The 26299-nt window shown below is 30.8% G+C and overlaps 1 protein-coding gene and 1 long non-coding RNA gene across 5 annotated transcripts; both read right to left on the reverse strand.

Moving 5' to 3' along the window:
- Positions 1-3447: 3447 nt before the first annotated feature.
- Positions 3448-8333, reverse strand: LOC108821321 (transcription factor TCP15). Of its 3 annotated transcripts, none has more exons than XR_008939349.1 (3): positions 7190-8333; positions 3751-3819; positions 3448-3648 (listed from the first exon to the last, which is right to left on the reverse strand). XR_008939349.1 is itself a non-coding variant. In XM_056995774.1 (2 exons), exon 1 carries the CDS (start codon positions 8143-8145, stop codon positions 7219-7221), a length of 927 nt encoding a protein of 308 aa, XP_056851754.1. In that variant the 5' UTR covers positions 8146-8333; the 3' UTR covers positions 5913-6161; positions 7190-7218. The 3 variants fall into 3 exon arrangements, 1 of the variants encoding a protein (XP_056851754.1); XR_008939347.1 differs by having other exon boundaries at positions 3448-3666; XM_056995774.1 differs by lacking the exons at positions 3448-3648; positions 3751-3819 and adding an exon at positions 5913-6161.
- A 10415-nt stretch (positions 8334-18748) lies between these two features.
- LOC108830528 (uncharacterized) lies at positions 18749-21100 on the reverse strand. Of its 2 annotated transcripts, none has more exons than XR_001946195.2 (5): positions 20670-21100; positions 20425-20569; positions 20220-20299; positions 20050-20141; positions 18749-19513 (listed from the first exon to the last, which is right to left on the reverse strand). It is a non-coding gene; the product is annotated as an uncharacterized LOC108830528 (long non-coding RNA). The 2 variants fall into 2 exon arrangements; XR_008942670.1 differs by having other exon boundaries at positions 18749-19521.
- Positions 21101-26299: the final 5199 nt, after the last annotated feature.

Genomic DNA, 26299 nt, shown 5'->3' on the forward strand with positions numbered 1-26299 from the left:
GGGAACCATACCGACTAGGATCATGTCCGACCTAGTTCGACCTTAATCATCACTGGTCCCGACCAATCCATCCCGTCCAGCTTGTTCCGACCAGTTCCTCTAGGTCTTAAATCCGACCTAAACCATCCAAGTGAGAGGAACGTCCTATTGACCAAAAAGTGGCTTAGCTTTGATTAAACTTCAAACTATAACACAATAGCCACTTCATGAACATAACGTGGACATATACTAAAAGTTCATAAAGAGTTTTGGTCAAAGGATATGAATAAGATATATAGTGGACAAGAACATAGTCCGGATGGATTATGGATGATGTCATGATCCAGACAGATCATGGACATACAAAGACATTCATGGTCGAATTTATCTAAGAGAGATAAACCATATGATCCGAATGGACCATGAATATCATGAAAGCATTTTGTTGATGCAGGTTACCAGTCCGATCCACACAGTGCTAAGTCCCAAACCGGCTATGTTTTCACATATGGAGGCACGACCATTTCATGGAGATCAGTCAAGCAGACTATATCAGCCACATCATCCAATCACTCGGATATATTGGCGATCCATGAAGCAAGCAGAGAGTGTGTCTGGTTGAAACTCATGACACACCATATTCGGACAGCATGTGGGATCACGGATGGTAAAGACGAGCCGACCGTTCTTTACGAAGACAATACGGCCTGCATAGCTCAGCTCAAAGATGGTTACATCAAGGGTGACAAGACTAAGCATGTTCTCCCCAAGTTCTTCTTCACCAACGATCTTCAGAAAGAAGGAGAGGTCAAGGTCCTCTAAGTCAGATCTAGCGAGAACTCAGCCGACCTCTTCACTTAGGCATTACCAACATGCACGCTCAGGAAGCTTATGCAGCAGATTGGTATGCGATCACTGAGAAGCCTTCAGTGATATTCACTTCAGGGGAAGTAATGCGGCTGTACTCTTTTTCCTATCCATGGCTTCCCGTTTTTACCACATTGGGTTTTTGGGTTTACCATGGAAAGGTTTTAACGAGGCAGTATTCCAAACGCATTACAAACTCTAGACGGTTATGGCATTACAATCTCGGTTTTTAACGAGACAGCATCTACGGCGTTTTGAAAGCACTTCGACATATTGGACATCAAGGGGAAGTGTTATAAATATTGTAGTGATGTCCATATGGAAAGTCCTAGATATACTTGTTCCCCACTCCAAGTTAAGCTTTGTCTCCAAGCTATTGTATCCTATATAAGGAGATCATTATTCATGGAATAAGACACACAAATTCCTCTCTTCTCTTCTCTTCTCTTCTTTATTTACAACAGAAAATATATTGTGCTTGAGCGCATCCAAATATCCACCTGTCTAAGGTCTAAACTCGACCCTTTTCTCCGATCTTCAGCTAATAATGGGCTTTACGAGCCGATGGATTGTATATAGCCCATATCAGTAAATGTGGATGGAGAAACTATAAGCAGTATTGAAACTGGGCCTGAGAAAAAAGTTTGAACGAGTATATGTTCCTTTTAAAAATTTATGTAGATCATTATTTGTTCTGCAAAAAAATTGAAAAAATGTTTACGGTGAAGACGACGAATGGTTGGATTAGTGATCCTTGATTAAACAAATAGAGAAGCAAGTGAGGGAATGATGATCATCTAATCTTTGCCAGATCAAAGACAAAGAAGCCACATGAATACAGTCTTCCATACTAGAGCTTTCTCACATCTACAACGACGTAGTCGTAGATCCAAAGCACTCTATCTTAAGCATACATACTTTAAGAAATTTTAACTTCTTTTGGACCTATTGGGTAACGCCAGATTACATTAACGGCCTGTTCCCTTACCTTTTTGTGTAGATTTCTTTTTTATATAATATATAAAAACGCCGACATAAAGACAATGATCGGTCATGACTCGTATCTTATTGTTTATCTCCAATTCTCCAAAGTAGTACGAAAAAGAAAAATCAAAGAAGATTCATGAGATCGGTCATGACTCGTATCTTATTGTTTATTTTCTTCTTTTTTTATCAACGAGAAATGATGAATCTAGTTTCGACAGCCTATTGCTACATTATTTTGATCAGATAGAATTACATTCCTCTTTGCTTTTTTTGAACAACTAATTACATTCCTCTAATATTGCTGCTTCCTACAAAATTTGATTTCGTTAAACTAAAGTTCATTTCTTAAAAATTTGATCTATAGAAGCTTCAAGTATTATACTTCCAATTAACAAAAAAGTATTATTCTCAAGAAACAAAAAAAAATATTATCATTACTAAAATAGATATTTTTACATGAAGCAATTTTGTTTTCCATTAAGATATCAACTGTATATAAAAGTAGGTGTATATGATTTTAGAATTGCTAACCACCCAATCCCATGCTCGTTAATATTTCTCATTTATATACAACTAGATTATGATCCGCGCTTTGGAAGCGCGGAATATTTTACGATGAAATTTTTTACTAATAATTTAACAAATATTTTGGTAACTTTTAAAGAGTGTATTTAAAATATTTTTGCATTTAAATCAGTGTTTCTAAATTCAACCCGATTGTGACTATACCGGTTAATCTGGAGATCTGACAATTCAATTTAGGTTTTTAAAATATTCATATTAACAAAAATCACTAAAATTTGAGACTAACCGATTGAATTGATGGATGACCAATATGTAATCTCATTTGATTTAAATTGTAATAGTTTCATAATTTGTAATCTTATAATCCAAATTTTAAAGTTTATTATTTTGCAATTTATGAAATTATGATGTTTCTACAAAATTTTAAAGAGAAAATGATAGATATAAAATATTAAAATTAATTATTGTATTGTTTGGAAACATTGATAGTAGTAAAAAAATAAGTATATTGTTTGGAAACATGGATAGTATTATAAAGAAAAGAATATTAATGATTTAATGTAGGTTTAACTATAAAGTATAAATGTGTATTTAATTTAAAAACTTACAAAATAAATGTTAGGTCGAACAAAATAATATTTCTGTTTTAATAAGATAGATGCAACTTAGGTCTACACGATCGTTTCTCTACAAGTAATCATGCATATGGTAAGACCGTATATAAATAATAAGATAATAACTAAAGAAGTATAATAATATCTATATAGACCGACACAAGATGCAGGGATATGGGTAAATATGCATTGCATTACGTACTTACGTATTATTTGTATAATGAAATTTGCCTGGTATCAGTTACAAAAAAAAAAGAAATTTGCCTGGTTAATTTTAGATCATCAATGTATCCTGGATCTCCATCAACGAAAAACACTTAGAAATAAAAAAAATGATGAAGCTCAAATCTGTAACCTTCAGTCGTTTTAATGACTTGCATGAGTATTGGCTTTGCACCGAGAAGATCTACATATATCCAACCCAAATATTAAATTTCGTTCTAGACATTGTTTTTGGTATTTGTATTTGATCAACTTTCGGAAGAGAATGAAATATCTTTGATGAATGTTTTAGGTGTTCGAACTTCACAATCTTTACATGTATATACATACATTATTATTTAACAAGAATTAACGTTGGCTATAAGTTTCATGGATTCAGAGATTGTGTATCTTAAATCTGCAAACGTAGCAAGCTTCGACCATACGTGATCTTTGATCATTTAATCTTACGTTCCTGCGCTCCGCAATATAACTATACAGTGCTTGAGCATTCACAAAGTAATGCCTTACAAAAGCTATAAATTGAATAAATTAAAGTATTGACTCCAGCACATACATATAGAAGACGACCTACTGGCATTAATATGGCACCATATCTAAAGGCATCCTTTCGTGTACACACTTTCTGAAAAGAAAAGAAAAGAATCGAGCTAAGTGCCACAACTCCACCTCAACCATTCAAATCACTAGGCTACTGGAGTTTTTTCACACTTACACTTAATTAGTAACCAAGAAAATCACACCAGTCAAGGGTGACCAAAAAGGACAGTGATTCACGCTGGGAAGTAATAGATTAGATAGAAATATAACAGGAATAAGCTCATAATACATGCATATGTACCTATTTCAGACAATGCAGTGGATGGAATCAAATCATGAACAAATTAAACGGAAGATATATAGTAATTTGGTATGAAAAGTTTTATTGATACTGAATCATACATATATAGAAAATTGTTCGAAAACACTCATCAAGCAATGTGTCACATAATAAACCTCACTCACGTAAGAAGAGTATAGAGGAAAAAACATTTCACAAGATAAATAGTAAATACTAGTTGAGGCTAAACGCTCTAGAAAAAAAAAGACGATGCCTGGTTGCGAAAACCACATACTACGATATATTGAATAATGAAACAATTACACTCAAAGACAGTTTTCAAGTTTCTATTACATTATAAAGCAGTTTATGCTACTAGGGTAGTTTTTACTAACCAATCTCACTTTCCATCTCAAAACTAACTAAATGAAGTGTAACTAAGTAAAAACAATTTACTAACAATATTTATTATGTATTTTTTTCTGACGACATTTAACTACAAGTGGACCCATGTATCTTTCTTTATCTTCTTTCTTTTCCTAAGCTTTTAATCTTTTCTATAAAATGAAATTTGTTGTTTTCAGTTTATATTTTTCAAAAGAATTATATTTATTTATTATTTACATAATTTTACCTATCTTTTAAGATATGTCAAGATATATCTTTGATAGTGTTTTGTAATCGATGTACATCCAATTCACACACATCCTTTTGTACATGTGGATATGGAAAGTGATGTACACATATATAGCACTAAAACATTTAAACCCTTGTGATATGCAAATAAATACACAAATTCAATTTATACACTTAAAATGTAACTTAAAATGATTAAACTGAACTAACACAAAATATTGAAAATCATTAAAATCATAAAAAAATATTGGTGATTTGGCGATTTTGACTCTATATACACATTAGTGATTTTTATTATCATTGATATTTATGTACACATTAGTAATTTTGGCGATCATTCCTATGTATGTACACATTGGTGATTTTGACTATCATTCTGATCATTGTTATGTATTTTTGATTATCAGATGTAAATATTATTGCAAATCAATTTAAAATATTATATGGTGTCTATATATTATTATACAAGTTAATTGATGTATATATGGATCATTGTACATTTGAATATTATAATTCATGTATATGGTATAATGTACACGCCAAATGTCTTTTAAATTTACGGTTTCATTTTATGAATTTTGGATAGAACTGAACCGTTTCATATTATAATTTGTGTACATGGTATAGCGTACATGTAGATATGTTCATTATTGAGATACTTGTAATATTTCAAGATGTAATGCACTTCAAAATGTTTTCTATATTTTTAAAACCACATTTGTATTTTTTTTGAAATTTGTCCACCTTACATAATTTTATGTGTACACTATCACCAAAGTGTACATTATACATCACAATGTACATGTGTACATTATAATCATAGTGTACATGTGTACACTGTTTATCCAAATGTACATGAATACTCGATGTTCCGCATCTATACCATTTTACTTGTACATGATACACAAATTGAGTGATATTGCATGATTTTAATGTCATTGTACATGTGGATAATAAAATCACATGTACACATATGTTTGAGATACATGTTAGATGTTCAACATGTTGTAAAGTTGTGTACATTTGTTGTGTACATTATAGGATGGTGATGTACATGTGTATAACAAATACGGAAGTGTACATGTGTACAATAAATATGGTAATGTACATGTGTACAACAAATATGATAGTGCATGTACATTAATTTCAGAGGTTATTTTTGCAATTTGCAAAGTTAAAACTGAATAGAAAAATATATATTTGCAAATCAGAAAAGTTTGGTATCTACATTTAAAAAGTGACAAATCAATTTAAAAGGGATATATTTGCAAATTAGAAATTTTAAGGGCAGAAATGAGTGTACTTAAGAGTCAACGGACCAGATGTGAAATAAAACAAAAATGGCCATTGTTGCTCATCGAGCTTACATGACGAAGGAGAGCCGCGCCGGAAAAACTCGAACCAGTTACGACTATCCTTGCAGCTCTGAGAAGGTGATCTGATGGTGATGATAAAAGAAGATCGGCAATGATTCGTGATTACTTCCGATGTATTTTCTATTCATCACATATCTGGAAAGCAAAAAAGATAAATTTGCATTGACTTTTTAGATTTGTAGATCTGGAATAAAAAAAAATATATTAGTGATAAAGAAAATAAAAGAGAAGATGAAATTATGATGATAAAAAATGATTTGGAAAAAATAATGATTTACAGAGTAAAAAAAAAAGAAGCCAAGCAGATTTCTCAAAAGAAAGAAGAAGAAACGAGAGAAGAGAGAGAGATAATGCAAATTGCCAAATGTGGGACCATCTTGGTTACTTAAATTAATTTAGTTACCATTTATTTGATTTTAATTACAAAAAAATACCTCAGCAGCTGAAACTGCCTTATGTTGTAATAAAAACATGGAAACTGACTCTGAGTGTTAATAACTCTTGAATGAAATAATAGTCTTATTTTTTTTTTTATTTTTTTTTTTGTAAAGACGATATATTGAATAGTCACGTTCTTACTTACTTAACTAATACATTAATTAATCAGAAGAATAACGAAACCAAGCAGAACTCACATGATAAACCTCTCTCACTCAAGAGTAACGAGGAAAAACATTTCACAAGACACACTAATTGAGGCTTGCTAAACCCTCCAAGAAAAAAAAAACAAAATCACTAATTAAGCCAGGTTTCAAAAACCCGCATATATACTTAGATATATCGAATAATCGATCACGTTCTTACTTCCTTAATATATTAATTAATTAGAAGAAGAATGAAGCCCGAGCAGAACTCACATAATAAACCTCCCTCACTCAAGAGTATAGACAACTACTAATTGAGGCTAAAACCCTTTTAGAAAAAAAAACTAAGCTTGGTTTCAAAAACCACATACATATATTGAATAATCACGTTTTTACTTATTACTTAATACATTAATTAATCAGAAGACGAATGAAACCTGATTAGCACTCGTGGAATATTATAATTTATAGAGAAAAATATAAGAAAAGAAGAAGCAATGCAAACATAAAAAAAAACACGCTTGTTGTTTAGAGAACAATCAAACAAACGAAAGAACAAAAATAAAAAATAAATCTCACAGATATATTATTTGTGTGTGTGGTTTTGCCTATGAATGATGATGACTCGTGCTTCCATCTTCTTGAGGGTTGTGATGATGATCTCCTTCGTGGTTTTGCTGGTTCGCCGTCTCCTGAACCGGTCGGTAAGCAGCTAAAACTCCGTAATGGTTATGCTCTCCACCTCCTCCTCCATAACCAGACGCCAAAGGCTGTCCAGAAAACAAAGCAATAGGAGCTGCAAAATTCATCAGATGTACTCCTCCTGCTCCGCCGCCACCACCACCACCGCTAGTGTTGTAAACATCACCGGAATGATGAGGATTAATATTAAAAGCCCAAAGATTCTGCGTACTATCACCACTACTCCAAAACGGTGCCGTGGTAGGAGTCTGGCTCGTAGGCAAAGATCCAGCCGTTGATTGTACTAAATAGTTCCCCATTTGGTTGTGGTCTAGGAGCTGCGAAGAAGAAGAGGAATGCGACTCGTTCTTGGGACGCACCTGATGAGGAAGAGTCATGGTAGGGGAATGGAAGTAATAGCTGCTTGGAGTTGTACGAAGATGAGCAGCAGAGAGAGAAGATCTTGAGCTGCGAAGTGAGATATTAAGCGAAGCGAAGTTAGCCGGAATGGTTCCAGTCCCTGTAGCGGCTATAACCGCCGGCTCAGCTTGCTGGAGAAGCCACTCGATGGTTTCACCGTCGGATTTATGACCTAGCTCACGTGTGAGCTGAAAGACACGTGCGGCGCACATGGCGGGCATACGGATCCTACGGCCTCGGCCATCTACTTTGGTGTGTCGGTCCTTAGTTGAGGTTCGCTTTGGAGGTGGTTTCTTGGAGAGAGCGTTAGGGTCGGAGTTAGGTTCGGAAGAAGAAGCTGATGGGATGATGGCTAAGGAAGTGGAAGAGGAGGAAGAAGAATCAAGAAGCTGGAGAGGGAAGTTTGGTCTATGATGATTCGGGTTATGATCCATTGATGATGATGATGATCGAAGATGGGTTGTGGTGGGGAAGTGGCCAGTGGGACTACTGTCTCTGTTAGATCTTTATGTGAGCCATACTTTCTCTCTCTATCTTGTATTTTTTTTTGTTAGAGAGAGAGAGGTTATGGTCCTTAAGGACATGAAACTACTTTCAGATGGGAAGCTTAGTTGTGTGTCTGTATCTGAGAGATAGAAGGTTAAAGCAATGAATATGAAAGCATAGACTTTTTCTTCTTTGCTTTATATCTTTTGTGTTTTTTATTTTGGGAATTTTATTTACATTATAAACTGTTCCCTTTGAGATTTTTTCGTTATTTGTGGAAATAAAAGATAGGGTTACGTGGTTTTCATTCAGTACAATTATTCAAATAGTATGTTCTTCTTTTCACGTACAGTGTGATCAAAATGAATAAAATAAAAGTAATCTAAAGAGAAACATTATCATTTAATATTTTCATATTACATATACACATTACAGTTTCACATCGAATTTAATCAGAGTATGCTAACATGTATTTTTTTTTAATTTTACCACAAACATTTTAATGTGTTCACACTATTTAATTTTTTAATCAGCTCATTTTTAGTTTTTGCATTTTTTAACCTTTATACTACTCCCTATGTTTCCTAATAAGTGTCATTCTATCTCTTTTTTCTTGTTATACAAAGAATGTCACTTTACAATTTCAATGCAAATTATATTTTCTTTTAGTTAAAAATTAATTGCAATCTGCATTGATTTATAACTAATTTTATTTATCTAAAATACTATTGGTCAAAGAAATGTAATTAATAACAAATTACATATATTTCAACAATTTTCTTAATTTGTGTGAAAAGAGTCAGAATGACACTTATATAGAAACGGAGGGAGTAGTGAACTGAAAGAAATTAGAAGTGATTAAAATTCTTGTCAACTAAAATGTTGGAATGAGAATGTTTTAAAAAACTGATTCATGTCTTGCGGAACGTAGCCATGATTGAGACTTTTGTATACGGAGTCAATAAATAATTGTGAATGGTTATGAATTAAACAAATTGAGATAGAAAATATCACACATAAAGTCAGATCTTTTGTTAAGCCAAATATTATTTTTCTTTACATAGTTTCAATATCAGACCAAAAAACTAGAAACATAATCAGATTTTGTAAGAAAAAATCAGAAATCAGAAAAGTTGTTAAAGAAAACAATATTCGTGAAATCGATTGGAAAATCAGAATTCAGGTGCTGAGTGAAGAGATCAAATTATTTTCTATGCAAATCTAACACTTTTCACTCGATTGTATTGTGTTTTTACTATATTTACCAAGAATGTATTAAAAGAAAATACATGTAATTGATTTTTGACTACGTCAATTTTGCAACATGCCAAAAAATATTGACACGATTGTCAACCATTTTCATTGGTATTCTAAAATTATGGTCAAATAATTATGTATGTTAAATAAACCGGGAATAGTTGTTTTAAATTTATTTTATTTTGCTTTTATATTAGTAGAATAAAATAAATATGGGTAAAACATTCGAATCCAAATAACCAAACTAAACTAGATTTGAAAGCAATACTAAACACAAACTAAAGCTGATTGATTACTCAGATGGATATAAAAGTTTAATATCGAGATAACCATATCTGAATCTGATCTAGCCTAAAATAATCTGGATATCAAAAATATCTAAATCAAAATTATATACTTAATTATCTTAATTATTTTAAATTTTATATCAATTAGATATTCAAAAATATAAATTATCTAAAAATTATCAACATGGTCACAAGTAAATATCTAAAAATAACAGAAAATGTTCAAAATACTGAAATATTTATATGTTCTCCATCCAAATATTTAAATTGAACTAAATTTATTTAAATTTAAATATTTAGTGTTACATTTTTCAAAATTTTATGTTTTCTATTATTTTATTTTAGTATTATGTAATATTTGAATTTTTGTTAAATATATATATATAATTAAAATGAGTATCCTAACTCAATCCAAACCGAACACGCAATGATTCGAACCAAATCCAAACAAAATTATAAATATCCGAATATGGTTTAAATTTCTAACCCTAAAATCCAAAATTTGAATAGATTAACTGAATTCAAATGGATATACGAATACTCATCCCAATAAAAAAAATATAACAAATCATTTAGTATAACATAAAATAAATAATCTAATAAATTACTTTACTTCACGTATATCGCAGATTACTACATAATTCTTATTTATTGCATCATCTTTGTAATACACAACCCTATCTTGAACACTCTATTAGAGCACCTCCAGTGAAGATTCTACATATTGGAGTTCTAAACTTGTATATATATCATATGTATATATTGTATATTGTATGTATTTGTGGAGTCCATTATATTTTTTGAACCCTATCTAAAAGTTTAGAATTTTAAGGGTAGAATGGAGGTGTTCTTACATTCTTTCCAATAATTTAAAAGGTGACGTCTGTTTTCGTCGTTACTGTTAACTTCATGTCGATCGCAAAATTAATTGCACAGTTAGCCAAAAATTCAGCGATTCAGAACTAGAACGCAGAAGTTACATTTACATATCAACAGAATAATAAATAGAGAGAATTATTATTGACAGTGATTAAACCATCTCTCTATGGTAGATCACGAGATCCACATGATAGAATCCAACTGCCTTTTTATGAAACAGATAGATTTTTTTTATATGCGTCTCTTCAACGAGCAGGAAGTTTAATATCATTTTCTACAAAACCATATATAGATTAAAAAAGGAAATTTGTGTTGCTTCTGCTTTGTTTCCACCATTGGCGTTATCTCATTGGCATACAATTCTTTAAAAGATGTAGGTAGCACTAAACTTTGCAAACTTATTTTGATACTCTGGTATGGAAATACAGTTCATTTTTATACTAGTGAAATGTAAGAAGTAGTAGTGAAGAAGTTCATTTTTATGTGATGATTATTTAACACATAGACTGTTCATATACTGATCTTTTTTTTAATTTTCATGGGAGTTTAGAGCTAGACTTATGTTTTAAATTCCTTTAATTTTTTTCAATCCAAACAAGTATTGGTCCATCTTATTTTCATGTGTTATGAGCATATGTACAACATCCAGCACAACATATATTTCTGTATCTTGTTGATAATCTTTTTAAAAATAGTATTTCTTATTTTTAATAGGTATAAACCATTTTTTATATTTTGTAACAATTATATCATATGCTTCAAAATCTATTAATAAAAGTTATTATTTATATTTTTTGAACTAAAGGTCTTGGCTGGTAGTATATACTTTATAAGAAAAGGAGAATTAAAGACGCAAAAAAAAGAAAACGAATAGATGGTAGAAAGGCGTTGTACATATTTGACATGTCAGATAATACGAATTACGATTCAGAAACAATGATCAGTTGATCACGAAGATTTTATGAATAATAAAGCCAGTCAACTAATTAGTTACTCATTAGTTCGTTTCAGTCATTTTTTCAACCGGCATTTCTATGTACATTTTAATCACAACAACTTGCCAACAAAAGACAAACTAAAATATCACAAATCTACTATATAATCAAATTTGATTTCATTCAAACATTTTCAACAACTATAAACTTTAATCCCAACAGTCTGGGTAGCGCATGATCAACTCTAATCTATTTTAGGTTTGATTCATGTTTTTTTCTTGGTCTAAAGATTTATGTCAATAGTTGACACTTTTCATTCTCCAAACGGTATTAGACAGTTTGGCACTTTTATTTGCAAACCAAATAGAAATATATTTTCATACAAAATTATTTTAAAATGATTTTATTTTTTTACCGAAATCCAAACATCATAAATAGTCATTCATAATGTAAATTGAATGTGGGTGACGGTAGTTAAAACCAGACCAACTCAATGTTGGTACAAAATTAATGAGTTAATATTATTTAATCGGAGAAAATTAAAATACATCAGATTAAGATATGTTGATAAAAATTGTTAAGAATGAAAAGAATAGTTTAGTAGAGTCTCGTGGGACATTTCAGGATGATCGGGATTAAGGTTTTATAATAAATCAATCTATCTGTCTAAAATACTTTAAGGTTATAAATATAATTTTCTAATAAAATAAGTATAGTAAGAAGAAGAAATATGACTAAATAAATAAATAAATAAGAAATAGACAGTGGGGGTTGAAATAGACTCCACGTGCGTGTCCTCTGCATCATTCACTCTCTAAAGACAGTGGCCACCACAGCCACATCCCTCCGTTCTGAGCCCCGCATCAAGTCAAGTCAAATTATTAATCTTTCTCAAAAGCTCCATTTATATATCCTTTTACGTCTTTTGATTAAGGGGGTCTTTTTTTTTTTTTTGCCATCTGAATTTTATTAACAGGCAAAAATCCAGAGGACAAAATCCAAACCGATCATACAAGCTATAGGGCCACACTAACCAAAAGCCCAAACCGAAAAAACCCACTCTAACCAAAAACCCACCACGAGGGTCTGAAACAAGACGTCACCCAAAAAAACACGTGCTAGGCGGAAAAACAGAGGAGGACCACGTGTATGATGCACATACCGCAAGTCACCACGCGTCTCAACAGCCACCGCTTCCACCGCATCCACTGTATCGAGATTACAGCGCCGGAGCCCGAACAACGATTCACCGGGCGCCACCGAACCACGCCGGAGACGAAACAACACGAACCGCCGTTATCTTTTCCAGCTTGATTTCTCCACCGAACAATCAAAACACTTAAACACCGGTAACATACCGACAACTTCAACCATGACTGCCGAATCTCCACTTCCAACAACTGTATTGGACGTATAGGAGGTTCAGCACCTTCAACCCTAACCTGAATTGGGGAGAGCATCCATCGATTATGAATCGAGATCTCATCCCACTCATAAGCTCACAACCTCCAAGCTCAACTACTAAACCGCCATGGAAGTATAAAGATCTACAGCGGCACTGAGGACTCCGAGAGAACTCAGGAGAAGCCATCAACACCGCCACCTCTCTGTTGCCTTGTAACCAAAGTCGGATGGATCACCTAGGGAAGCGCGAACCACCGAAGGCTGAGCCAGCTACACAGTGTCGAGGAGAATAAGGGGGTCTAAACGGTGACATAAGAAACTAAGGAGAATAACCAATTCCTCTTTGTTCTTTAAAAATTACACTATTTGTGAGGAATTAATATGGACCAAGGAACAAATATACTTTTTATTTTGTTCTTATTTCTTTTTCCATTTATTTGTATTCTTATTTTTTATAGTCACCGATTAAAACCTAAGTCTGTTTACCATCAATCACGAACGCTATTTCGAACATTACTGCACGTAAAAACCATACCTAGCATTTCCTTTTATATAAACTCTAAGGGTTTGATTGGTAATTGATTGAGTAAATGTATGAGAAATAAATGGTTGAAAATAGAGGAAAGAGAATAGCAAGAATGAGAGTAAGATTTCAAATGGAGAAAGCGGATTAAGTGACAAGAGTAGATCAAACATTTCGAATGGTAAATGTGTGAATCAATTGGATCTAGCGATTCAAAACATATATTTTAATGGTGAAAGTAGATAAAAAATAGTCCAAAGTATTGTTCTAGTTTAAATTAGTGTATATAAAAATGTATAATACTATTTATTTTCGTAACTAAAAATTTATTTTTAAAAATAATTTAAAAATAAAAAATTATTCAAAATATAATATAAAATTGTTTTAAACACATTTATTATTCTTTTGAATTTTAAAATTAAATATGTATTTAATTTTGGAGCTTATAAAATAGCTATATTTTGGTAAAAAAGTTTCAAAGAATTTAATATTTATTTAATTTTTAATTAATTTTTAATTATTTCTAAAAAATTGTTATTGAATTCATTGAATATTATAAATAAATAATATATATTGTCAACTAATTCAAACTATCTCATCGTTGTATATTTTTGAATATAATATGTAAAATTGTATATTAGTTGCATATTTGCAATAAACTTAATATTATTATATGTTTATATACATTATATTCATTTTACTAAAATACATTAAATACCAATATTTATAAATAAAATAAAAAGAAATAAATAGAAAAGTAATTGTGTTCAGTTATTAAAACAGACATAACTATAATAATATAATATTTGGTAAAAAATGATAAAACAAAGGAAAACAGATGCACAATATGAAAACGAGTGTATCATTTTATTTGGGCAGTTCTTTTTTTACAAAGATATTAAAACTAGCATTCTATTTTTACTTTACTGTTTATTATGTGCATTAATATTACTGAATGGAAGATTCAAGGTGGTTCACTTTCTCCCACTTTTTGTACCGCCTTACATTCAAAAACTAATACTTCGAATTAGAAAAGTGGATCAAGTATTACTGTTTATTATGATCTATCGTACCAAGCATTGCGGAACAAATGGATTGAGCTGAACAATTGTGATTTGATTGGATCTAACAGTACAAGTGTGGATCAAGCGAATCTACTGGTCCAAAACATATATATTTGAAACGTAAAAGTAGATAAAACTGTCTAAAATAATGTACCAATTTAAAAATAATTTAAGATAGTTTATATAGATTTTATTTTCTATTTATTTTCATTAATAAAATTTATTTATAAATCACACACACACATATATTTATTTATCTAGTTTTGGATTATTTAAAAATAACTATGAACTTTATTGTAGTATATTTTCAGTTTTAATACTAGCTAAGACAACAATTTTAAACATCTAAGAAAATAAGAAAAAATAACACATTGTCACAAAAACTAGAATGTCAAATTATATAATATATATAGCTAAAATGATATGGAATATGCAAATAAAAATTATTAAAATGGAACAATCAGTTCACATAATATAAATCTATTTTGTTCATTCCAGTTTTGTAGTGAAAGAAGTGAACCACTTGTGCATATAAATTTGGCTAATTTGTTTGTTATTTTCGACAGCCAGTAAGTCCTTCATTTTTACTGTTTTTTATGTTTGATTTTGCCAATATATTTATCAATGAAATTTATAGGTGGATGAACCACTTGAGTAAATATCTATCTTTCAGTACACTTCCCATTCGAAACCTTCAAATGTTATTTTTCGGTTAAAGTAGAGTAATATATTACACTATTTACTCTATTTTAGAGTAATTAGTCTGAAACCATTTTCTCCTGATTGTCCTGTTTTGATGAAATCAAAGTAAACAAGCAAAAAAAAAAAATCTTTTACTCCACTTTATTATCGCCAAAGATGCAATACAATCACAGCTTAAGATTCTCTATATTATTGTAAATATACGCGGTAATTTTCTTGAATATATAAATTTTAGACATATCTTACTAGAAATCAATAGGTGCGAAAAAAATTCTTATTTCATCATGTTCCATTCTTTCATTCATTTTTCTTGTTTTTCCCTTTCTGGAGACCATTTACAATGACAGCCTTAATGAAAATGAAAGTCTGTCATAAGGGTTTGCTTGAATTAATTTAATAGAAGGATGAGCAGAGGAATTAAAAAAACAAGAGCAAGAGCAATACTCCATCTGTTTCATAAAGATATAAAATAGTTTGTTTCAAAAAGATACATATTTTATATTTTTAATATAGTTTTTATCAATTAATAATGTTAATTTAAACTTCAAGAAGATTAATTACATTTACTGAATTCTTATTGGTTTAGAATCATGTAAAATAGATAATAACAGAAAATTATGCATTTAATATTTAAATTTAATATATTTTATTAATTTGTGTGAAAAATATGTAATATTTTGAAACGGAGAGAGTATCAAATAACAATAGGGATCAGCATAATAAATTAATGATTCGATGAAAGTATTGTTAAATACTTCTACTGAAATGTAGAAAGCTTGATTACTCAACTTATTCGTTTTAAATTTTCTTTTTTTTTATTTTTAATATTTAATAAAAAATACATTCTCCTTTAATACAAGCTTTCAATTGTCGTATAGAAATATAATGAGACAAGACACAATATAATTTCTAATGATATTTTGAACAAATAATTTTCTCAATATAATGTATTAACATATAATAAAATAAAATAGTTAAATATTAGAAGTCACAAAATATTTTTTAACACTAGTTGTATATATCAAAACAAAAAATATTAGACAGAAGTGTTCAAACTATGAAATACTCAACTCAACTGATATTTAATTATTATTCTTAACCTTATGTGTTAATATTTTAGGATAATTATTAGAATCTTTAAATGGAGTACATCTTTGATTTCACATTTTTATATGTTAAGATGTTGGTGCTACAAAGCATATTTTTTATGCAAATACTTGAATATCATTTGCTTAATATAATTTATGGTGGTTGTAAAAATATTTTAGCATATGTAATTTTATTTTAAGTAACCAGATAGATGGAAAAAGAAAGAGTAACCAGATAGATTAGGTCACTTAGTTTAACCTTTTTTTAATGATGTGGCTTCCAATCGAACTAAAGTCGGTTAAATATGGATGGGCTGATGATTTACTACTTGAATTTCACATAAAACTGTATATGTATCATATTGTTCTTAGGGTTGAGCAAAACATCCACAATTTGATTCAATTTATTATATCTCTTGATCTAAACTGAAAGATTTAGATATTCGTAATTATGTGAACCAAAACAAAGGTTAATATGTAATATCCAAAGAAAAAAAGTAAGTCATAAATAATAAAAAATTTAGAAAAAAATATCCAATATGATCGGTTATATACAATATACATATATTTAGATATATATGAATTATGTAATTATTGTATTTAAATATATATATGAATTATCTTATATTATTTTTGATTCTTATTTTCAAAGTATTTTTTTTTTGCAAATTTAATCGAAAATCCAGATAAAAATATAAATTTTACTGACACCAAATATCTATATAGCTACATCGGATAATTAAATATTTTTTACAAAATAAATTGGATTATAGATATCTCTATAATCAGATATTCTATTTATTATGTTGTATTAATAATCACATTTCTGTTATATGGACTGGATAGTATTAGAGAGGAATTTGTCAAATCAAGAACCAAAATAACTGAAAATAAAGGGAACCAGACTGACTGATTCCTAATCTAAACTAATTTAAAATATCAATATCCTTGGAGTCAGTTTTGTCTTTTTCTCTTTCCGCTTAAGATATTAAAGTTTCAATTCTCATTGTTTTATCAAATACTAGGGTCGGCCCGCCCTACGGGCGGAATATATTTTATTTGTAATCTAGATTATTATTTTTTGAATGATTTTTTGGGTATTTTTATGATTGCATTTCCAAAAAATATGTATGATAATAAATTTTTCTTTTTTTAAAGAAAATTTTGGCCAGGAGATATTATATGTGATAAGATATATTTTGATTGTTTACAATAGTTGTTTCTGTTGTCCAAAAAGTTAAATTTATGAGTATTAATTTAATTTTATCTACATAATCAAATTATTTGATATAAAATGTGTGTTGAATTTTATGATAGTATATAAATGTTTTTTATCTGCAATTAAATGAAAACATCAGAATAATGAAATTTTAAAAAAAAAGATGAACTCATTTTTTAAAGGATGACTTGTTTATGTTTATATAACAGTTATATATATAATAGTTTATGTTATTATTATTTTATCGAATTAAACTATATTTTACATATGTCCAATTCAAAACCAGTAAAATTTATTAATTATTGTGTCTATTTATTTGCCAAATATTAATTTATATATTTTATATTATATATATTATTTATTTTTTATTATTTTGTGTTAATATAACGGATCTCCACGTTATCAATTAAATATTTTTATTTCCAAATATTATCGACTAAAGCAAGAACTTCACTGATTGTACCATTTTTTTAAGAAAATACATTTCAATTTGAAGTGAACATATAACAGAGTACAAACCAAAACCAAATTGTTTCGTGTTAAGAGCATCTCTAATAGTAATTTCAAAGCTTCAATTATGAAGTTTTACATGCTTTAAAAGTAAGTTCAGAACTTTGAATTTTGAAATTTTGTGTAGGGAAACTCCATATTTGAGATTCTAATGTACAGTATTTAAAGTTCATTGTCTTTAATTCCTTGAAATTATCTGTTTTTCAAATAACATTTTTAATTTTATTGTTATCTCTTTAGTCCCTATAATTTTATTATCTTATACAATTTTTGAACTGTTAGTTTTTATAATGGTCTTATCAAATTTCATATAATATTTGATAAATTGGAGTAAATATTTTGAATAATTATAAATATTATGCTTCAAATATTATTAATTTATATTTTAATACATATTTATATGTGGACTTTTATTGATCTGTATGTATAGTATATTTATTAAAGCATTTAATTGAATTTAAATTATTCATTTGAAGAGAATGTAAATAAACATTTTTAAATATTTAAAACATTTTAAATTTTGATGATCCATAAAATTGACACGGTAATCTTTAAAATCTTGAAGCCAAATCGTATATGCATATGTAAATTTATTTGCTATTTAGTATGCAAGTTTATCTACTATATAAAAAACTGTAAAATATTTTAGTATGAAATGTTTAGGTACTAACTACTAACACGCATACATAAAAAAAATTAGTATTGTGTATGTATTCTATATATTTGAAGGTTGAATGCTCCATCCTTGACATACTAAATAATTATCTACTCTGTGATAAGAACAATCGACGAATGAATGCACAAAAGTGTCATAAAACTATTTTGCTCAAACTTCGAATTAATTTTCAAGAGCTTCAATCAAATATTTTCCATGAACTCCTTGAGAATGTCTTTCGCAGCATCTTGGGGTTTGACTTCACCAGGAAGAGTGGCATCATCATGTTGACTTCTTGATTCTCCGGGAGCACAACAAAGCTCAGGAATCAGACCTTGCTGTCAGTACTAAGCTCCAAGAACTTGTCTCTGATAGTCTGAAATCCTCGAGTCTCTTAAGATCTTCATTAACATGTATACTTGGCAAGCATTCGTTATTCTCCACTTCACCATCTTCAGAATGTAACCTTTCTGGTTTTCTGCATTTGTTGGGAAGCAAAAAAGACGTGATACATCAACTCAAAGATCTTGTTGACATCCTCCCGAGTATTTTTTACACCTTTGGTCAACTGACTTTTGGTCGATCTGTTTCTCACTTTTTGAAGCAGTTTGTCAAGTGAAACTATATGTCTGATACCTCTTCTCCAACCACTTCGTTAAGCACTCCTAGCTTAGCCATATGCTCCTTCAACAAACGGGTGTTACATTTTAGCTTATGAATCGAATTATCTGGCTCCAACTTTGTCACACCATATCTGGCAGCTGATGAGAGGACTACTCGGGAGCCATGCCAGCTTTTACTCTCAACAGATGAAATAGGGGAATAATAAAAATGTGAGCAAAAATCATAGCACAATACATAAGTACCTGAAATTTCAATCTCTCTCTGTTTAACTACAAATTTCAAGAAATTAAGAAAGACTGTGAATTCAAACAAAGCTATATGTTGAAGAGGAATGAAGTTTAAAATAAATCGTAGATTAAAACTCTTGACGTAACTCATAAAAACAATGAAAAATCTCAGTTTCAAATAGACAGACATGGATGAGATTTGTTGAGAGAATAATAATCTAACAGTGTTAAGTATGTATTGTGGAAGTACTGAAGCAGAAAAAAGTCAAGAAAGACATTCTAATCAGTTCCATAAACATTTAGAAAAAATATTTTTTTAGAAAGCAGAGAGATTTTGCAGCTATCTATACTAATGCTACAAACTTCAACTTCTTAGTCATCAGCTTCCTCATGCCTTTGATTATACAAAATTGAACATATGAAAGGAAGCTTCTAATATGCCTTGATGCGTAATTTCAAAAAAAAAACAACCACTGACCTCTTAACCACCATCCTAAACATCGTCGTCATCGCTAACCTCTTAGAGTATAACTGAACGGCCTCATCTCTTTCTACCTTCCTCCTTTATATCTTAACAAATCAATGATTGGTCAGCGACTCAAATAACAACCAATATATAAACCGACACTCGATTGGCACTTGTTTTACCAGGTATTTGTTGTAGTCTTTCATGTTCTTGTAGTCAACCTTGTACTTTTCAGCCTTAACAAAATAAGGTGCCTCTTCTTCTGAATTATTGTGAAACGCAAGTATTAGACTTAGTTTAAGAACATGTCAACTGAGATAATAACACAATTATGAGTACTTGCTGAGAGAACGTATAGCATTGTCTCCAGTAGATTTAATTTCTAACCTGTTTTTTTTGCATTAAGATTTAAAGCCAAAGTGCCTTTCAAGATCAAGAGGCTAAGCTACAAAAGAACCTTCGAGGTGAGAAGGACCCACTCAGAGCAAAGCAGCAATATATTTGTTTCCTTGGATGCTCTATCTTGAAAATCCTACGGAAATATTACATGGGATCACAAAACTCTAGCATTAGCAAAAAGGTAGAAACTATAATGGGGAGAACAACAACTGAAAAAATGATACTCTTCTAACCTTCACTAAATTTCACAGTAGCCAAAAAGTTTAATCCTTCTAACCTTAGACAGCCAAAAAATCAATATGTGACCAGAACAGAACGTAAAAACATAGTAAAGAGGAATTAGAGATAGAATCAGGTAAGAAAACCTAAGGTGGAAAACTTATGTTTGGGATGATAAAACTGATGAAATTGAAGGGGAAGAACTTCCCTTTTTGTAGTTGAAGGTTCTGAAAAGGAAGTAAAAGGGGGATGCATTCGATGACAGATCGTGTGAGGTGCGGAGAACAATTATTAATGACTCTATTGAAGACGACGCTTCAATTCTTTAAAATTCTATACGTTTCAAGATTTTTCTGCCGGCAAACTGAACAGAAACAAAAAATTGAACAGAAGAAAAACATAGGGCTCGAGAAGTTTTGGTGGCAATCAAAATGGATCAATTAGATTTCTGTACAGGCCCGTACAGAAAATAACACAGACACAAATGATAAAGCCCATTTAAACCCCACCAGAAACAAAAGAAACAAAGCTCGTTCATCCATTAACACGTGTCAGATTCTCCTCTCTCCATTTAATGACATGACATCACCAGGAGGGAGGGAACATTACTTTATATATATAGATTTTGAGCTATGTTACAAAAAAAAATATTTTTAGCGAATATTTCATTTATCTATTAATAATTTGGTAACTGAGAGAGTTTTTGTTTTTGATCATTTCGCAGAAAATTCGTAAGATTCTCTCGTAGAAAAATACACTTGAGTATTAAGAAAGAAACAGTTGAGGTCGAGAGTTGACTGATTTGCGATCACCGGCCGACGGGTGGGCTCTCATAGCCACCGTCGGTCCGGATCTCTTCTCTTCTTTTAGTTTTGCGTTTTATCTTTTGTTTTTTGCTGCTTTTTCTTCCGGCGATGCACTTTTTCCTTCGGTGATCGGTCGGCTTTTGACTCTGGCGTTGTACCGTCTAGATAGAGGTAAACGTTCGGCTCTAGGCGACGGTGTATGGTTTCCGCCTTTTGGTCACGGTCTGGGTACTTGGTTCGTGGGGTTCTCTGATAGATGGATTGTGTATGTGAAGGCTTTGCTTCAGGATGAGATTCCGATTTGCGGTGATGCTCTCCGGCGAAGGAAGCTAAGTGGTGACAGATGGTGACTTCGGTAGCCTTGGATGAGATCTCGGGTCTTTCCCGATGAAGCTCTCCGATAGAAAAAGAAAAAACAAAGAAGGCTAGATGAAGGCCGATGGACGGGGTGTTTACAGTCTCCGGTGAAGTCCCGGCGAAACAGCTGTTTGTTTCGTCTTCTCCGGCGAGGACTCGGTGGATTGGGCCACGGTGCGGTGGCGGTTTCGTGATGCGGTGATGATCAACGGACGCGTGTCCCTCATCGTTGAGGATGATCACACGTGCTCCTTTCTTTGACCAAATCTAGACATGTGGACCGTGTGGTGTCCATACGTGTTGGGTAGTATAGTGGACTTTGATCCATGTTCGATTATGTAGCTCTTTATGTTTTGGGTTGTTTGTGTAATTTATGGTTGTACTTTTTGAGTTTGGGTCTGTTTTTAATAATATATATTCTAGAAGTCAAAAAAAAAAAAAAAACAGTTGAGTATAATGCAAAATGGAGAGAGAAAATAAGAAATGGAACAAATAATTTTTTTTTTGAACTCAAAATGGAACAAATAATTAAAAGGAAAAAGTGGGCTCCCATCCACATTCACCAGCAATGATTGCCTCACTGCCTTTGCAGCTCCACTGCTGCATCTTTCCTCTTTCTTTTTCTTTATTTTAATTTGTCTATCAGGATTTCGATTTGCTTTGATTCAGCCACCATTCCCTCCATAACATATATACATTACATATTCGGCATAACATTAAATGATTATCTACCCATTCTTACAACTTATTTCTCATTTTTACAGATTCTTCCTTTCGGTAACGACAAGTTTATGGACTCTTAAGTTAGTACACCTCTAATGAGAATGTCCAAACTATTTAATATAATTCTCTTTTGGAAAATGAATCCCTACTAACATAAATCAAACTTATAATCTTCAAAGTTTCTACATTTTTGGTAACCGAAAAGATTAGATCAACTCAATGTTAGATATCTATAAATAATTTAATGTATAGCTAATTTTGATTTTATGTACAAAATTATATAATATCAAAATTGCAAACAAGAAAATATTATTTTCATCTAAATTTTATAAAATATAGAAAATTCCATTTTTCATTATTAATTATTTTTATCTGATCATGGCTATTTTACATGATACTATGTTATTGGAAAATAGGCACGAAAGAAAACGATTTACCTAATGAACCAAAGCTGGACATGTTGATTTCAGACTGGTTAATTGGCCAACTTTTTTTCAATTGGCCAGGTTTTACTCTGTAGATAAATACATTATTTATAAAAATTTACATAAACCATATTTAAAAACAGCCTATCCACCGAATAAGAAGACACTTTGTCAGTGATCTACTGAATTTAATAAATAATTAAATTTCATACGGTAAAATTAATTAATTTTCTTATTTTATATAAAGATATACTTTAAAATAGAAAAAATCCATAAAATGATTTTTTGTAAATTAATAAAATATATTTTTTAAACAATTTTATTTCATTTAAAACAAGGAGCAAAATACAACTATATACCTAGCATAGGCGCCCTCAATCATCGATAATTTATATAAAAGACTCCTTACATGTCAATATTGCTAAACTCCTCCCAAAAAAACTTCAATTTTTTTCTCTCAGAAAAAAACAGCTGCTAAAATCTACTCAACTACATCCCCAACAAAGTTATATTTGTTCTCCTAGAGTTATGAGCTCTAGATAAAGGATCCAATCTCACTTGCACTACTTTCTTGATCTCTAGAATCACTGCTTGAACTGTTAGAAAAATATGATTATGAATTCAAGCAGTCCTCTCTTTCCAAATATTATATATCGCTGCTTGAAATACAAGCTTAACGTTCAACTTCACCAACTCATCAGGAGACGGATTTCTCAACCATCTCAGACCATCTTCAAACATAGTAGGGGGATTTATGTTAAGCTTCGACCGGAAAAAGACCACACCTCTGTGCTGTAGGTACAATCAAAGAAAATATGTTGTGTTGTCTCGTCCGCAAAGTTGCATAAAATGCAAAGCGAAGGAACCTGCAATCCCCAACCTCTCATTATGTATCTTGTTCCTAGGCGGTTTCGAGCAAACATCCAAGTTATAAAGGTGTGTTTCGGTATTCTCCCCTGGAACAAAAACTGACGATGCCAAAAACTGGCCCCCCTTGCAGATGTAGAACCGCCCATGTATCTGCTATGGAGAAAGACTTGATGCCACTCTGTTACCAGGCTTCTACAAGTAAACATCATCTACTTCACAGGTAGAGACTGGAGCTTCATCCGGTAAACAGTCTCGTAATAGAGTAATAATTATGTTCCTGATACGGTTTCTGTTTACCCACCATTCACCCCTCGCAACACGTCTGCTACAATCGCATCCACATAAAGTCCAGTGACCCCTGATCCTCTAGGTCCCGTAAGATCAATCAAAGGACCTAAAGACGTCCAATTATCGTGCCAAAACAGATCAGAAATACCACTACCAATCTCAGAGATTAACGTAGAACGCGCTAAATGTCCAAATTACACAAATTTATATCTTAACCTCAACACTGTTAGCTTTGTAGAAGTTTTACTGTATATTCGCGTTATGTGACTCGTCTCATCGCACATACATTTTAACATGAACAGTAAAATTCAGAGTATGATTGGATGATACATTTAGAGTAACAAAAATTAGAGTAAATTTTTTTACTCTAAGTTCCACCAAAATTACATCCAATCACGTGAAAAGATAAAAAACTAAAGTTTAAATGGGTTAACTATTTAAAACCTATTAAACTAAATGAATCTAAGTGGGTATTTAAGAAAACCGTTAAGAACCCGGGAACATAATCCATTTATAACATCTCTAATTTTTCCTCTTACTTTATTATAAATATTTCTCTTTTTTTATTCAAGAGAAATTGTGAGTAACACTAATATTTTACTTTTATTTCCACTCAGTTACTCTATGTCACTCTACTTATTTTCTCTACATTTTACCAATTAGAGCCTTAGAGATGAAAATCATATTAAGTGGAAATGAATAATTCACACACACACACACACACACATATATAGAGAGATAAAGAGTCTGATACTCGGATTCATCTAAAAGAAGCACACGTTTTTATACATGTTGAACTTTAATTTTGGAGGTTCTAACATACTAGACAACTAAGTGACTATCAAAACCCTTTCTTTTGATCATTATCTCTAGGTTTCTTTAAAGCTCGGTAATCCTTTTGCAAAAAAATGGTATTTGCTAGATATTGAATACAGTGGTCGAAAATGTAAGCTACTTTGTAAAAAAAAACTCAAAGATATAGAGGAAGTTCTAAAATGATCACATGTACCCGAGCTTGTCCAAAAACGTAATTCCCGAGTTTGTCCAAAACATCTTGTGAAATGAATAAGAACATGTGATCCTATGAACCATATATATATATATATATATCTAATCTAAATATTCATATTATTGTCCATGTTTGAAAGAAATGAAAGCACATCCTTATAAACCGAGAAAAAATAATTTGGTACCAAAAAATTAGTTAATAATCTACAAAAAAAATCTTACTTTTTCCTAAACAAAACTGTGGAATTATCCAATATGATTAATTATATATATATGACAACTAATTATTTTAAGAGATAAATATTTGATAAGAATCTATGTATCATCTATCATTTTTAGCTTTATATTATTATAAAAATTCTTTAACAAAACAAAAATTGTAAGAAAAACTAACCACATAATAAAAACTAGATCTCTTGTACATGTTATATTTTAAATTTTTTTAAATGACTATAAATTATTAAACTGTTAAAATCCCATATTTTGTGATAAATAGTTAAAAAAAAACCATTATAACAAGATACAAATGATACAATAGACATAGACAAATACATATATATTTTGATTTCAAAATTTTAAAAATATTATCATAATTGAATTGATAAAAATCACTTATTTTTATAATTTTGGTTTGTTCGAATTATTAAAATATATTTTACATAGTTTTCTTATTATTTTAAGAAAATTATAATCTTTTGTTATTATTTTGAGAATAATAATTAGAATGTATTTACTTTTTTAAAAAATTCCATACTCCAGGCAGAGCGCAAATTTCCCCTATTATAAATCGATTATAAATCTTATTTTAGTGCAGCTGAAATAATTTGGTTAAATCGATCATAAATCTTATTTTAATGCAACTGAAATAATTTTGAAGTCATTTGCCATAGTTCAAACTTCAAATGGATGCTTGAAGATGAATCCATCCCAAAATAGTACTAGTTTCAATCATATAAAATTGTGAATCAGAGAACCAAACTTTTTCTGACTATAAATCATAATTTGTGGGATGATTAAAAATGAGATGTCTTAAACTAAGACTCGTTATGCAGTTAAGTCCAAACACGCTAGCAATATATTTGTTGTTGGCGAAATCACAACAAAAGTTGTCTCCCTGAGATCCTCATCTTCTTCCATGGCCGTCGTTTTCTCTCCTGCCCTCCCTTT

The sequence above is a fragment of the Raphanus sativus genome, chromosome 2, assembly GCF_000801105.2.
Source record: "Raphanus sativus cultivar WK10039 chromosome 2, ASM80110v3, whole genome shotgun sequence".
In the NCBI taxonomy this organism is placed as follows: Eukaryota; Viridiplantae; Streptophyta; class Magnoliopsida; order Brassicales; family Brassicaceae; genus Raphanus; species Raphanus sativus.